Consider the following 17,112-nt stretch of genomic DNA (forward strand, 5'->3'; position numbering starts at 1 on the left):
AGACAATATTTGGATACCACAATAGATAGTTGGGCTTGACATCATGATTGGTCAAATTAATAGCATTAAAGATACCCCATTACTTCTAATCAACACCTTTAATAATGGCAACTCAATTGAGCCACGTGTAGTATAGGTCAAAACCCCTAGACTAATTACTCATGTTAGGAGGAATGATGTTGGTCTGAAACCAAAAGGTAATCAAAATGGAGTAATTAAAGTGATGAAGATTGAGATATGTCACAAAATCCATCATGTCATCAGAATAGGGACTAAGGTAATAATAACCTTCACATGCTTGCAATCAGTTCTCAAAACCCCTAAGAGTTGTGGGAGTGTCGTGGTCACTAGAAAAATTGGAATTAGGTTAAGATAAGGATGATGTCCTGTTAGAACCATCCTTATATTTGTGGAAGGTCTCTTGAAACTATTTTCAATGGACATAAAAGGTTATGTTTGTTGTTTAAGCGAAAGGAGAAGATGATTAGGAAAATGCATTAAAGGTTATAGATTAGTAAATAAGGGTAAATCAAATAGCCACTATAAGGTCACACAACATAAGAGTTTTGTAATGGCCAAAATGTCATTGTAGGCACCAAATTTTGTCTAGACTACTCCTTCTTGGGTGGAACGAGAAAAATAACCTTGAGGACCCAATAAGGCATGGAAACAGACCAAGATGAAACCTAGGAGGCGCAGAAGACACCATTACATGCAAAACCCTAATTCAGCACAGAATGGTCGTTCCCAACCTTGGAACGCTCATTCCCAACTAAAAATTTGAACTAAACCCTAGTTTTGGAATGGTCATTCCAACTAGGGATTTTATATGCCTTTTTGAGGTGCATAATGGTCGTTTCAGTGTTGAAAACAATCATTCCCCTTCCCTAAGTGCCTATATAAGCGTGCCTAGGGCTCACTCTTCCACACACATGTCAGATTTGACTCCCCCTCTCTCTCTGTAAATTTCTAAGTGTTTGTAAGGCTTTTGTAGAGCAAAAGGTTGCCAAAAACATGCCCTTTTATGCATTTTCAAGATTCTTCTATAAAAAGCTTGCTATGGAGGTTTTTATTCTCTCTTTTCTTCCTCTTCCTTTTTTATTTTCTTTATTCATAATGTTTTTCCCGTGCAATAAATAAATAAATAATCTTGTAGATAATAAATGTTTAAATCGCTAAAAGGGGTAAAGATTTAACCATCTTTGTTATTATGCTAAATTTATCATAGGGTACCAAGTTAGGACGTTGTGGGGTGCCTAATACCTTTACCACAAGTAACCAACCCCCGAACCTGATTCTAGCTATGAAGGCCATAATTAATTTTTGAAAACACTTTTCTTTTTCCGGTGTTTTGAGTAAAATATTTGTGGTGACTCTGTTGAACCTTTTTCAAAAATCATTGGTGAAGGATTAGTCTGGTCTTAGGGTATCCTAAAGCCAGTGATATTTTCAAAATGAAGTCCAAACCATCTGTGGGTAACTACAATATGATCATAATGAGTGTGTCTTAAACATTTCATATCAATCAATTAACTTTGAGATACAAGGTAGCATTTGTTACCACTAGAAAATTGTTAGGTGATGATGTTTAGCCAAAAGGATAACATCTTAAATTCTGGTTGAAAATCTTGGTTTTTGATTAATTGTTAGGTTGATGATGTTTAGCCAAAAGGATAACACCTTAAAGTTCGGTTGAAAATCTTGGTTTTTGATTAATTGTTAGGTTGATGATGTTTCGCCAAAAGGATAACATCTTAAAGTTTGGTTGAAAATCCTGGTTTTTGATTTTGACAAAAAAAAATATTGAGATAAGGTTAGTTGAAACTGTATTTAAAATTTAAAAAAAAAATTCATGTGATCCAAAAAGCCAAGGACCACATTCCAAAATGATTGAGAAGCACTATGGAGAAAGGATCTAAGGAAAATTGAAGGATATCCTTAAAAAATAGGAATGGGAGGTGAGCACTAAATGTAAAATTAGTCAAAATCGGATCAAACTAGCTAAATAGTGAGAGGTTGCTTTGAATAATGGGTGAAAAATACGAATACATGACAACAAGTTGGTTGATGTATTAATATAATATAAATTCATGTATTCAAAATTTGAAAGACATAATCAATCAAACACATTATCTTTTTCAAAACAATTATATTTCCAATCATTTAATTTAATTTCCAAATTTATTGTTTTATTTTAACTCTTGTTATTGCTTTCTGTTTTTATCTTTCATTACTACTTTTTGTCAATTTCATGTACCAAATAGTAGCTCTCGAAACTTGACGACTTGTGTTTAGTCGAAAGGCTGATTTCCTCTTTTGATAGTCAAATCACCTAATCTAATACGCAAATTTTGTAATCATCACTAGTGGACAAAAAGCTTTTAAAATCGGTTATTTTTAATATTTAAAATCGGTTCTCTAACTGATTTTAAAAGAGCCAATTTTAAAAATTAGACTTTTAAAATCGGTTATTTAACCGATTTTAAAAGTCAACTTTTAAAATCGGTTGTTTTATAACCGATCTGGAAAGTCTAGCCCCCCAAAAAAATAAAACTGGAATGGGCTGTTCCAAAACTAGAACAGGCCGTTCCACGTTGTTAAAAAGGCCTAAAACTATTGTTTGGAACGGGTCGTTCCATCATAGTCTGTCACGAGTTAAAACTTATCCAGAATGGTCCGTTCTCCTTGCAGAATGGCACTAGTACACAAAGGGTCTTTTACGTCGTGTATTTTGACCCTTTTACGTCGGAAAAGGGTCCGATGTTAATACGGGAGTCGTAAATTTACATCACCTCTGAAAGACGACGTAAATTTACGTCAGGGATTTTGCCAGACCGACGTAAAAAAGGGCAAAATCATGCCACAATTTTACGTCGGACATGGCCTTGTCCGACGTAAATTTACGTCGGTCATTGCAAGGCCCGACGTAAATTTACGTCGGACAAGGCCATGTCCGACGTAAATTGTGGGAGTTTTTTTTTAAAAACGTTTGTAAATTGATATACCCAACACCTGCATATAAATATAATCCAGAATACCAAATCTAAACCAGACAGTCCAGAATAGAAATTCAAATTGTATTTCAAAATTGAATGACAAAAAGAAAATAATATATAAATCTTAAAAAACATAAATTATGACAATGTAAATCCTATTATCCTAAAAAAGCTATAAAACATGTTTGTCAATGCTATCTAACTAACTAAACTAACTACTATCAAACTATAAACATAATATCTAACTAACTAAACTTAGAAAAAAAGTTGCCCATTGTTCTCTTATCTTGAGCATCTCATCTTCGGGCAACGGAGATGAATCTTGAAAGACCTGAAAGGGTAATTTAAGTGTCATTAATATGCAATGTTAATTATTCTAAAGGTAAATATAGTTAAATAAATTTTGATATGAATTACCTGCGCCCAAGAATCAATAATACCCGCAGAAACTATGGCTTTCATCCAATACATGATGTAATAGCCACATTCAAACGAGTCTTGTTGCTTATTACACTAAAATGAGAAACAAATAACTATTAATTCCAAAGTCAATAAATTTAAATATTATTGACTGTATGAATTAATTTGCTAACCTTAGGGTATATGAAATGCAATGACTTTGATGATCTGGCTCTTCCACTTAATATATTAGCTCCAGACACGATTCTAATTAATTGAAATAAAAACAAATGTTAGCCAATATATATAATTACAGTTTTAGAACATAATGAAAAATTTAGTTACCCATGTAATTGGCTTTTAATTTCGTGGCTTGGTTTTCGATGAAGTGAACAAAACCACACCACGGTATATTCCTTAGGAATGATTACCATTAACTGCCAATGGGACCTACATTGTATGACAAACAAATCAGTTAAAAAATTACCATGATTAAAAAACCAATTAAAAAACTAACCCGTCAATGTATGGAGCCATGTATATATGTCTTCTTGAGTCACTCATCCATGTTTGCATATATTGTTGGATCTGGACCTGAGTGTTTCCTGATTTTTGGATGGATTGAGGCTCAATAAATCCATATACTTCTGCTTGTGCTTGCTCCACACTCAATTTTTCCATGTACCTAACACAAATAATTATTATAAGTTAAATGTAATTATTGTAAATTTAGACTCATAAAAGAAAATATGACTTACATGGCCCACAACTGTATGACAGATATATTTAACATGGAGTTTCCCCCAACAATCTCTAATGCATCAGGCAGAGATATGTATAGTGGAACATCAGAGCTATCAACTCCAAAAACTCTAATGTCCCACTGCAATTGAATTGGCTGCTTCTTTAATCATGGTAATTTGATTAGAAGCTTAGATATGGGATCATCCTCAGCTTCTGCGATATTGGCATCATGAACATGAGGTTCTCTCATGACCTCCTTACCACGATTGATAAAATCCTAAAGAAATAATCAAAATTAGTTAAAAAATAATAGAATTATAAGAATCTAAAAGAGCAATAATATAATTACCTTTGGTCGTGCTGAAAGCGGCATGACCAAACGTTTTGGCCAAGCTAAGAATGTGCCGGTTGCCTGCCCCACTAGTTGAACCTCTGTATTGGGCAAAGGCACTGGAGCAGCAGCATCTTGAACTTGGTCAACCACAACCCGTGTCCAGTCTGGCTGTAGAGGGATACCATGGATGGTTGAGCCACCCTCAAATACTCGGCCAATAGCCACTAACCGTGGGGGGTCATCCTCAACATATAACTCACACTGGTTTGGTACATCAGTGTGAGTCTGATCCGGTGAGGGATCTGGAGCAGCACAACTCCCTTTAGTGCTGACTCGAACACCATCATGAGCAACTGCAGTCTGTTGCTGAGAACGAGCCAAAAGTTCAAACTTCTGTTCAAACTGTTTTTCAATATTCTTCAGTTTCTCTTCAAACTGCATCTCCAATCTCTGCTCCAATTCCTCTATAACCTCTTGACTGCAAGAGTTGACAGTGCTCTGCTCAACTAAACCCTCCTGCAACAATAAGGAAGATTAAAAATTCTTATGAATTAAATGAGTTGAAATGAAGAGTCTTAGTTTGTATATTTTTACTTACTATTTTACTAGCAACGACTCTTGCAGACTCAGAAGTCATTTGCCCATCTGGTTTTGTCCGGGCTGCTATCCACATCTCATGGCAGGGAGGTGACTCCACACGGTCAGCATCCTCAACCCCTGCTGTCTGTGCCTTAGCCTTCTTCATTTGCTTTTTTTTTTCTTTCATATCCCCCTCTTGACAATAGATGGGGTGCATCATTCTTGGCCTGTCGTTCTTGGCCAGCTATTCTTTTAGCCTGTAATAATACAAAAAAGAAAATGAGATAAATTAAAATATACCTTAAGTATTTGTGTCAATGTAAAAGTTATCAATAGCTAACCTGCCACGAAGGGTCCAATCGAGTGGCATGAAATTGCATCCACTCCTCATCAGTGATCTGGTACTTTAGATAGGGAGTCTCATTTTGGCGCTCTCCAAATACATACTCCCATGTCAAGAAAGTCTTGAAGTCTCTCCACCTGGTTGCAAGGGCAGATAACATCTTCCTCCTCATGCCCTCAGTGTTGGGAATGTGAAAATTTTGCTATGAAAATAACAACAAATAATAAATAATGTATTTAAGTTATATAATATTGAAAGGATGTGAAAGTATATACCTGAATATCCTGCCACATGAGGTTCTTGTCAACCTCCTAAACGTCATCCCATGATGGAATGATAATAGAAACATGTCGTCGAGCTAGGACTCCCAAATAGCTCTTAAACTTGGCAGCATTTGGGCCTGATGCCTTGCTAGAACGAGGATCCACCTCAACCGGTGTCCTCTCCTTGGCAATGCGCCCAGCTGTCAACCCAGACAATCGGGTGACAGATCTACTTTCCCTCCTTCCACTGCCAGACCCAGAATCCTCCATAATCCTGAAAAAATTAAACTGTCATTATTAAAACAATGAATTAACTGAATAGACAAATAAAGTAAAAAAGATAATAACAATATAGCAACAAAATAACTAATAAAAAAACAAATAATACATAAACAGAAACCTATTAGGTTGGAATGTTTTCCCATATTCCTTCATCATGATCACTTTGAATAGCATGTATTTCGTCCACTTCATTGTCCGCAATAGGACCAAATGATCTGCTTGAAAAAGACGGTGTCTCATGCATATCTAGAGACTCATCTTCGTGAGTTCCATGCATGGTTCTTCCTTCGAGGACCACTGACCATTTCTCATTACATGGATCCTTTACATAAAAAACTTGTCTTGCTTGATATGCCATAATAAAAGGTTCATCCTTATAGCCGACCTTATTCAAATCAACCAAAGTAAATCTTAAATCATTTGTCCGCACACCTGTATTACCATCAACCCATTTACACTTGAACACAGGCACTCTAAACGTAACATAATCAATTTCCCATATGTCTTCTATGACTCCGAAATAACTCATGGATGCTATAATGGGATTTTTATCTTTTGAACTAGCAAAGTGCACAGCCTCAGCCTGAATTGTAACCCCACTATTTTGTACTCTACTTTTGTCATCTTCTGTTTTTGTATAGAAACAATATTTGTTAATGTCATACCCACCAAATGTAATGACATCGTTGTTAGGCCCACGCGCGAGTCTCAAAAATGTATCAGAAGCATTAACCTCACCATAAACCTTTTTCTTAAACCAAGCTAAGAAACTCTTGTTATGTTCATTCAATACCCATTTCTCAGTCATCCGGGGGTGTGCTATCTTGATTTCATCTATGTGTTCTGATATGTAAGGAATTACTTCATCAGTGTTGTTCAATATGTACAAATGTGCTTGGTCAACTTCTGTTCGACTCACAGTTCTAATCTTTAAACTTCGAGTACCCTTACCAAATTGTTTCCCAACATGTCGAGTCTTGGGAATTCCTATTGGTTGTGATTTCGACATGTACCCTGAACAAAACTCAATGGCTTCTTCTGCAATGTACCTCTCCACAATAGAGGCTTCTGGGCGGTATTGATTCTTGACATATCCTTTTAAGATCTTTATATATCTCTCAACAGGGTACATCCATCTAAGATAAACCGGGCCACACAATCGAATCTCCCTAACCAAATGAACTATCAAATGCACCATGATATCAAAAAATGAAGGTGGAAAATACATTTCCAATTGACACAAGATTGTGATTGCTTCATTTTCTAACTCATCTAACTTTACAAGGTCAATTACTTTGTTGCAAATGGCATTGAAGAATAAACACAATCGAGTAATAGCAACTCTAACTGAAGATGGTAAAATGTTACAAATAGCCACAGGCAAAAGTTGTTGCATTAACACATGACAATCGTGAGACTTTAAACCAATCAACTTCAAATCTTGCATAGACACCAGACTCTTAACATTTGAGGAGTACCCTTGTGGAACTTTCACACTGCTTAAGCACTCACAAAAGCTTTTTTTTTCTTTCTTTGATAGAGTATGACAAGCTGGAGGCAAGTAAGTGCGTCTTCCAATAGACTGAGGATGCAACTCAGAACGTATACCCATGTCCACCAAATCTTGTGGTGCTTTCACTCCATCTTTAGTCTTTCCTTTGATGTTTAGAAATGTCCCAATTACACTATCACAAACATTTTTCTCCACATGCATCACATCTATGCAGTGTCTAACATCTAACTTGCACCAGTAAGGAAGATTAAAGAATATTGATCGTTTCTTCTAGATATTTCTCTCAGTTGACTTCTTTTGCGTCTTTCCGAACACAATGTTAATGTTCTTCACCCGTTGATATACTTCTTCACCATTGCGCGGTGTCGAGGCAATTTCATCCTCTTGACTTCCATTGAATGCTTTCTTCAATCTACGGTATGGATGACTACGAACAAGAAACTTACGATGCCTAGTGTACGCAGTCTTTTGCCCATGTTTCAATTGGGTATAACTTGTGTTTTCTTCACATATAGGACATGCATAATGACCCTTCACACTATACCCACTCAAGTTACCATATGTTGGAAAATCATTTATTGTGCAAAATAACATTGCACGCATGGTAAATTTTTCTTCACGATATGCATCAAACACCTCCACTCCTGTGTCCCATAACATTTTCAAGTCATCAATCAATGGACTAAGATACACATCTATGTCATTTCCTGGTTGTCGGGGACCTGATATCATCATAGACAACATAATATATTTTCTCTTCATGCATAGCCAAGGAGGCAAATTATAAATGATCAACAAAACTGGCCATGAACTGTGTTTACTACTTAAGTTCCCATAAGGATTCATGCCATCTATAGCTAAACCAATTCTCAAGTTTCTTGACTCTGCACCAAATTCTGGAAATGTTTCATCAATCCTCTTCCATTGCGGAGAATCAGCTGGATGTCGAAGAAAGTTGTCACATTTTCTACCATTTTCATGCCATGTGAGGTTTTTTGCATCCTCTTTAATGGCAAACAATCTTTTAAACCTAGGTATTATTGGAAAATACCATAAGACCTTAGCAGGGGGACCCTCTATTTCTTCCTCACCATTACTTCCATCGGTTTTCTTTTTGAACCGCGACAATCCACATGTGGGACACACTTTCAGTGTAGCAAAGTCATTTGTATACAATATGCAATCATTAGGGCACGCGTGTATCTTCTTATACTCCAAACCCATTGGACATAGTATCTTTTTTGCCTCATGGTTGCGATTAGGTAACGTGTTATCTTCTGGAAGCATCTTCTTCAATAACTCCAACAATTCTGTGAAACTTTTATCAGTCCAGCCATTTCTTGCTTTTAAACTAAACAATTTTAAAGTTGCTGATAATCTTGTAAACATACTGCATCCTGGGTACAATGGTTGCTAAAATCAGACTTTAAGGTATCATACACATGTGCTCTTTCAAAATTTTCTTCACCAACATCACGTATCATCTCTTATAAGTTATCGTCCATCCTTTCAAAATTTTCAGTTGTTGACACTGTTGGAATGTCTAATATTTCTCCGTGCCATGTCCATACTGTATAACTCTTGACAATACCATATATAAACAGGTGATCACGTATTTCTCCAACTTCTTGACGTATCTGATTCAAACATCGAACACATGGACAATAATATGCCCCTTTGATGGGTTTCCCATTTTCTATTGCAAATTGTAAGAACTCTTGAACTCCATTTCTGTACTCTTGACTAATGCGACTTGCATTCATCCAACTTCGATTCATTATCTATATATTAACACAAATTAACTATTGACTCAGTTATTCATAAATTTTCTAACCTAAACTACAACCCTAAAAAATTGATGGTAAACTAAAGGTCAACGCCTAAAAAAGTCTCTTCTTTAATGCATCTGGAACGGCCCGTACTGAAATCAGAACGGGCCGTTCCAGATCAACAAATTACAACAACAAAAATTCCAACAGAACGGGTCGTTCTCCTTGCAGAACGGCCCGTACTGCTTGTAGAACGGCCCGTTCTGCAAGGAGAACGGGTCGTTCTCCATGCAGAACGAACCGTTCTCCTTGCAGAACGGGCCGTTCCAGATGAATGTAAAACACAAAAATAAAGAGAAGAATATGAGAATGAAAGTTACCTCAGTGCAAACTCTTCAAGGACTTAGACTGAGAGCAATGTGTCCAAACAAGGGCCTCCGAAACTTACGTACAAGAATATGAGAATGAATATGAGAAGAGAAGGAGAGTAGAAGGCGCGCGGGAATATGAGAATATTTGGAGGTTTGTAGTACGAGGAGATAATTTACGTCGGCCTGGTAGTGGTCCGACGTAAATTATCAATTCTACGTCGGGCAGGTACACAGCCAATGTAGAACTGATAATTTACGTCGGACCCCTACCAGGCCGACGTAAATTATCTTCTGTTTATTTACGGTTGTGCCACCGCGTTTTTATAACGTCGGCCTTTGCCCATTCTAACGTAATTTAGGAGACGTAAAAGCCACTTTTTGCACTAGTGCGGTCCGTTCTTCTTGCAGAACGGGCCGTGCTCCTTGCAGAATCCTAAATTCAAAATTTACAACGAAAGTAGTCAGAATAAACCAACAACAAAAGTAGAGACACGAGAAGAGCAAGAGAATGTTACCTTGATATAGTAGTTTTGCAAAGAAAATGAAAAGTTGGAGACTTTAGATGAGAGCATGAGAGAGTAAAAAAAGGAATGAAGGGAAAAATGAAAGAGAATGAGAATGGAGGGAAAGATAAAAGATTTTTGACGATACTTTTAAAATCGGTTATCTAAGAACCGATTTTGTATAATACATACAAAATCGGTTCTGAAATAACCGATTTTAAAAAGTAGCACTTTTAAAATCGGTTCTTAAATAACCGATTTTAAAAGTAGCACTTTTAAAATCGGTCATAAAATAACTGATCTTGAAATTTATGTCTGATATAACTTTTAAGATCGGTTCTTTTGTAACCGATTTTAAAAGTTGTGTGAGACATACCTTTTAAGATCGGTCATAAAATAACCGATCTTAAAAGTACTTTTAAGATCGGTTAAATTTTAACCGATCTTAAAAATGTTCATATTATTTACATAATTTTCACCGCGTCACTTTTAAGATCAGTTACCTTGTAACCGATCTTAAAACTCTGATCTTAAATTTAATTTTTCCACTAGTGCATGTTGGAGCTGCTTAGTTGAAGTTTATTCAGCTTGGTCTCAATCTAACCATGCGATAAAAATGCCAACAAATATTATGAAAACAAATTAAAATGTTTGTGTGATGTTTCAAAGATGCAATAGATCTCAAAAATCACACATCAATTATTTCAACTTCACGAAGCAAACAAGTTAAGAAAAACAAACAAAACACAACTAATTAGAAATATTGAAGTAATGACCAAAGATATAAAAATAAACCCAAAATCTATTTTCCTAAATCCCACTCAAATTTTCCCAATGACTAGCCAATTGAAGCAAGGTTTGTGCAGAAGAACCATCCTTCAATGCATTACTAGCAGAATCTTTTAGATTCCTCATTCTTTCGTAAATTCCTTTACCTTCTTCCCCTTCCATCAGACACTTTACCACCTTTGCAATTTCCTCCCTCTCAACTATGCCTTCATCATTCAATTTTGGCCTTAATGCCACTTTAAGTCCATCGTTTAACAACACTGCATTCATCTTCTGCTCTGCAAAGAGTGGCCATGTTATTAGAGGCACTCCCTCTTGAACACTTTCCAAGGTCGAGTTCCAACCACAATGGGTTAGGAATCCACCAACGGAATTGTGACTAAGGACATGAACCTGAGGTGCCCATAAAGGCACAACCAAACCTTTCTCCTTTGTCCTTTCCAAAAACCCGCTTGGTAAGAATTGAAAAGGGTCATCCTTTGCAGCTTCAAGATAAGCTGAATTAGCTAAATTACTTGGTGCTCTCAAAACCCACAAGAACCTTTGACAACTCAATTCCAAACCACAAGCTAACTCATTGATTTGTTGTTGAGAGAGTGTTCCACCACTTCCAAATGAAACATACAACACTGAACAAGGTGGTTGTTTGTCCAACCATCTCAAACACTTATCTGACTCATCAACCTCATTGCTTGACCCTTTTTGTGTAATGGGTCCCACTGGGTATAATTTGATCTTCCCATCTCCAAACTCTCCCAACGCTCTTATAGCACTTGGTTCCAATTCTAAGAAGGTGTTGATAATAATCCCATCAGCTGCAACCATTGCTTTGGAAGTTTGAAGAAACTGCTTGTAAACTTCACTAGATCGACTTTGGACTGGATCCGGAAGATCAACCCCCATGACTGGTACACAACCTGGTAACTTTATAGGTTCTGTAAGGTTTGAGTACTCACTTGAAACTTCCTCATCCAATTTTGGAGCGTGGAAAATCAGTGACAGTACCAAAGCTGAAGTAGGGAAGTAAACATAGGACAAGGCATTGAACTCCTTTGCAAATTCCAAGGCTTGACACGCAAAAACATCTACCACCAAGGCAGTTAAAGGGTCTTTGGAGAATCGGGATTTGAGGACCTCATGAATTGATGGCAGAGAATGAGTAATAGTGAGTTTAATAAGGGTTGCAGGCTGTACTCCTTGGGGCAATTGTTCTTTGTTAATGGGAGGAAGTAAGATGGTGTGTATGTTTGAAGGAAGAGTTTTAAGGTAGGCTTTGGAAGATTCTGGGGGTGGCCCAAGCGAGGGAATGATGCAAGTCACATGAAAATTTGGGTGATGCTTCACAAGTCGCTTACTAAACTCAGTTATTGGGACCAAGTGGGTGAAACCAGGACTTGAAACAAGAGCTACGTGGGTTGGTTTCTCCATAGATGCTAACTAAAGAGTATGGACCAAAGTTTTTTTGCTTGTTCACTAAATCGTTATGACGAAAGAGTTCTCTTATAAATATAATATTGAAAATCAGTCACTTTTTGTTCTCCAATATACACATAATATAACAAGAATTTACATGTAGCAGATCTTAGATTCGCTAGCTTTCTTTATTTTAATGTTATTTACACAGTGCAAGACATGATGATGTCAGCGCATACGAACTAAACTGCGTACGTGGTTTCCACTGGACCTAGTTCTCATCTTTTTCTTGATCCTGTGGAAATTTGTTCGTGGTTTAATTAATGTGGTTCGATGTTGCTTTCAAACGGAAACTTTGCTATTACATTCTACCTCTATCATTGGAAGGCCCGAAGACTTTTAGCAGCTTAATTTCTAAAGTCTTTTTGCTTTGATTTTCAATTCAATCTCTTTAATTCTTATGGTTTTCATTTTGGGTATTGTTCTTGTCTTTTAGTTTTTCAACTTTCACCAATGTAAATAAATGGAAAATGATTGTAACTTTGAAACATACGTTGGAAATTCAATGGTTGGAATATCGTTTCTTTTCACATTTGGATTAGTTATATATAATTTTTATTACTGTAATAAGTTTAATTAATAAATTCGATCATTCTTTTTATAATCTAATCTAATTTCATGTTAGTTTATTACTTAACAAATTATATACATCCTCTTCTTTTGTATAAGATTTCAATAATAATTAATTTATCAAGATTAAAAAAAATAAATTTATAACTTGCATAATTTTTTTTATTTTTCAATTTTTTTTCAGTTTTACATTTTTTTAAAGCTATCCTTATACTATTTTTCTCTCATATTTAATATTGTTTTCTCTCCTCTCTAATTAGGATCATCTTAGACTAAAAATAATGGTTAAATTAATTTGTAGATTCTCATAATTTTGTCAATTTTTTAATTAGGTTCTTGTAATTAAAAACATACTAAAAAAACATTATAGATTAAAATCTTGTAGTTAAATCATTCACTCTCTAAAAACATCTCTAATGGAGAGTGTTTGTAGTTTATCTTACTAACAATTAATAGTGCTTAGGTTAAAAACCTAATTTGGTCCCTTATAATATTTTAAAGTTTCAATTTAGTTTCACTTTGATTTTTTGTTTTAATTTGGTCCCTAATAATTTAAATTACTACAATGTCGAACCTTCTGTCCAAATTTCTTAAACGGAGTTAATTGTTGGCCACGTGGATGTTACGTAGATGCATAGGTGACAATGTCCCATACGTCTTCTTTATTGCATCTGGAACGTGTCATTCTGAAACCGGAATGATCCGGTTTGCTTGCACTCACTGTGTATTAATTTTGCATCTAGAACAGGCCGTTTCAGATGCAAAATTAATACACAATGAGTGCAATCAGAATGGGTCGTTTTGGTTTCAGAACGGCCCGTTTTGGTTCTAGAACGCCAATCGCAAACGGTCAATGATTATAGTTCACGCTTGTGATTCTAAATCCTGGTTATGAATCAAGCAAGGAAAAAAAATCGAACGTACAAAGCATTTCAAACATTAAATTTGGTAATATTGTCAATGGGGGATTGATAACTTCAATTGCTAAACATTTGGGCTATACACCATTTCTGGACCAATTGCAGATATAGGAGCTCCTAGAAGTATTAATTATAATACTTGTTATGCAATGCAGTGTATCACTAAGGACAATGGTGGCAGATTTTATTTCATTGTTAGTCAAACTGGAGCGAACCACTTACTACCAAATCGACACTATACAGTCAAGGATGAAAGGACATGGTTTTATTTCCCTCCTTAGTAATTTCTTTGAACTTTCTTATTATATGTTATGTTATGAATTTTTGTTTTCAATCTTTGAACCACATTGCTACATTTTGTCGAACATACGTATGTGGTTGCACTACAACATCTTTCACATTTAACAACATTTAAAAAATGTTACCAAAATAAGAAAAATGTTACCAATCATAATTAGCAACACTTTTACAAATGTAGTATAAAGTCCATGTTGCTAAAAGGTTTTAGCAACATTTTAACATACCAATTGTAACATTTTATAAATGTTACAAATTGACATCTTTTGTAACATTTTAGCATATTACTTGTAACATTTTATAAATGTTGTCAATTGACACCTTTTGCCACATTTATCAAATGTTACAAATTTATGTTTTAAACATCTAAATCATAACAACTTTGAATCCATTGCTTCCTTATTAATTCAAACAATGAATTGAAAACTTACTATATTGTAACACTTGTAAGCATGAAGCTATATTAATGATACCAAAACCAAAGCAATTTAATTCAAACATTTTATTATCGCCCTTCATTCCCCACCAAAATGGTACACGTTGAACCATAGACAGAACAATACCATGTCAACTTTGAATCTATTAATTGCTGCATCTATCTGAGGTGCTAAAAACAAATCAGCCTGCAAACCATAATCATTTCTCTGTTAGACTATAAATAGCTATGGCGTGCAACTTGAAACTGAAGAGTATACTCTGACAAAGATACTGAGCAAGTGCTTGTTGCTATGGCTAACCCTTGTATTTTTCAGAAATCTGTGTTAACTTTGTAGTTGAACAACACTCAAATTGTACTCTAGAGCATAAGTACAAATGTTACATTATTGCTAGCAAATATTTTTCATCATGACCAACTTTTTCCCCTGTGTACTTCTGTAAAATCTATCATTTTTTAAAATGTACCTGCACAAGAAGTTAATATCAGAGAGTTTCTACAAATTGGCTAATGAATGAATTAATTTTATCTTATAAAGAAACTTATTTCACTTTTCTTTTATATTTTTTTCTTCTAAAGTGTTTATGAAAAAAATTATCTAAACTGACTAAGTTGAAATTCTGTACTTTTTATTACATACATGCAACTAAACAGACTATTGAAGTAGTAATGGTGATTTTTTCTGTTTGTACTTCAGGGTCTTCTTGATGTAATAATGAAACTTTCTGTTGGGAGTTGTGTTGTGTAGAGCCAAAATCTTATAATTCAAAATGCTTACAGTATACTATCATCACACAAACTTTCAGCTTAAAGAAGTGGAAACTTTCTGTTGGGAGTTTCTAGTTTAGTGTTTGAGGGCTATGTTGATTGTTTATGTTTTTAGGGTGTTGGGAGGGAGAGATTTGGCTTGACAACCTATTTTTTAACTCGGGATTGTTTGATTGTGATTGGGTTAACGATTCCATTTTGTGTCCTAGAGTATGTGAAGCTCAATGTTGCCAAGTTATCACTTATCAATGATAAGTGATGGCCAAAATTCTGTCATAGACACGAACTGGATTCTGAAGCTTCTAGTGGCAAAAGCTAGGAAACCTTGTTAAAAAAATGTAAAATACACAAAAAGGACCGGTGAAATGGAGACAAAAGGAAGTTAACAACTTATGTCTGTTAAGTACAATAAATATAATAAAAATGTTTTCTAGCTAGTAAAAGCTCGAAACCATGTGAAAATGAAATATTAGGGCTACCATAGATACTGATTGTGCGATGATGATATCTTGCACACGAAGAAACCAGGAAATAGTCAGAAAGACATGGTTTGATTTGCATAATGTAAAAGAAACTGAGAAATACTGAAAAAGCCAGAAACAGAGACACATTTATTATGGAAGCGGCCAGAAACAGTGTCTGAGCTTTAATAAAACAGAGACTAGAGTCTCCGGAGAGAAAACAAACAAAAAAGATGACAGAGACAAAACTTGAGAGAAAATATAGAAACAGAGATGAGAAAATTTGTTCAAAATTTCCACCTTTTCAGTTAAGAAATATGTAGCAGAAATGAGTGAAATTTGACCATAAGGTTTTCATGTCTTTTTATTCATTTTTTTTACTGTAACAAGCGTAAGTAGAAACACCAAAACATCATCTAAAATTTGGTAAACATGTGTTAGAGTTATGCACAGAACTGGAAAATGAGGAAATTCTCATGTCTCCTCCATTTTCATTCAGGTAAATGGTCATTTGAGAACAATGTCTCCGTACAATTCAAACTAAGCTAAGCTAGGCCAAACACTGAGCTACATTTAAATACTTCTTATTATGCTACATTTAAACACAATTTAGAAATACAAGAACAAAGTATATAATACTAGAACTTTAAAAAAAAATTTCACATCATAACAGGTCATCACCATTCAATCTAGAATTTCTTTCCATACACCTTGTACTTGTATGTGGTCAATGGTCAATCTCAAACTATATATAGTTTTATTGTGCTATAATAAATAGTGATATTGACATAAAAATGTAAAAACCCCTGAAAATTGTTAAATGAAGAAAATAGAACTAGAATTATTCACTCACAGACATAAATAATTATATCTTGCATTTCCTAATATAAAAAATCCTATTTTCCAGTAATGTCTTGCTTAAATGTCATACTTTCATCTCTAGTCTCAATAAATTCTTTAATAAGCAGATCTATGAAAATTATTGAATGAAAGCATTTTAACTGAGGCTAATTTTCCACTCTAAAATAGTAAAAATATCTTGGAACTAAGTGATGGAAATTGAACTGTCAATGTAATTAGCAAATGACTAAACCCTGTCAGAGGAAATGCCCTTTTTTCTTTTTGCATCTTGGATGCTTTGGTGTCTCCTTCTCGGCTTGAGAAAGATCGAAGACTGAATCATAAAAGATTCAATTAAAGCATTCAATCAAAGATTAGATTAATGAAAATGTTGAGAAAAATTAAAAATCGTGAAACTTACTTGAATGCTTCGAAAACTAGGTCACAATGCGAGTGTGTGTG

At 35.0% G+C, this 17,112-nt stretch overlaps 3 protein-coding genes across 3 annotated transcripts; all 3 read right to left on the reverse strand.

Moving 5' to 3' along the window:
• Positions 1-2,810: 2,810 nt before the first annotated feature.
• LOC145956813 (uncharacterized) lies at positions 2,811-4,282 on the reverse strand. Its single transcript, XM_083072519.1, has 6 exons — positions 4,154-4,282; positions 3,913-4,080; positions 3,741-3,845; positions 3,590-3,662; positions 3,414-3,509; positions 2,811-3,327 (listed from the first exon to the last, which is right to left on the reverse strand). The coding sequence occupies exons 1-6, from the start codon at positions 4,186-4,188 to the stop codon at positions 3,238-3,240; spliced, it is 567 nt and encodes a 188-aa protein (XP_082928645.1). The 5' UTR covers positions 4,189-4,282; the 3' UTR covers positions 2,811-3,237.
• On the reverse strand, positions 4,277-10,637 carry LOC145956812 (uncharacterized). The gene is made up of 6 exons (XM_083072518.1): positions 9,603-10,637; positions 5,671-5,932; positions 5,394-5,597; positions 5,072-5,309; positions 4,489-4,989; positions 4,277-4,416 (listed from the first exon to the last, which is right to left on the reverse strand). The coding sequence occupies exons 4-6, from the start codon at positions 5,270-5,272 to the stop codon at positions 4,306-4,308; spliced, it is 813 nt and encodes a 270-aa protein (XP_082928644.1). The 5' UTR covers positions 5,273-5,309; positions 5,394-5,597; positions 5,671-5,932; positions 9,603-10,637; the 3' UTR covers positions 4,277-4,305.
• Positions 10,638-10,773: 136 nt separating this feature from the next.
• LOC109793550 (hydroquinone glucosyltransferase) lies at positions 10,774-12,442 on the reverse strand. Its single transcript, XM_020353015.3, has one exon. The coding sequence runs from the start codon at positions 12,311-12,313 to the stop codon at positions 10,907-10,909; it is 1,407 nt and encodes a 468-aa protein (XP_020208604.2). The 5' UTR covers positions 12,314-12,442; the 3' UTR covers positions 10,774-10,906.
• Positions 12,443-17,112: the final 4,670 nt, after the last annotated feature.

The sequence above is a fragment of the Cajanus cajan genome, chromosome 4 (genome assembly GCF_000230855.2).
Source record: "Cajanus cajan strain Asha chromosome 4, NIPB_CcT2T_4, whole genome shotgun sequence".
NCBI lineage: Eukaryota > Viridiplantae > Streptophyta > Magnoliopsida > Fabales > Fabaceae > Cajanus > Cajanus cajan.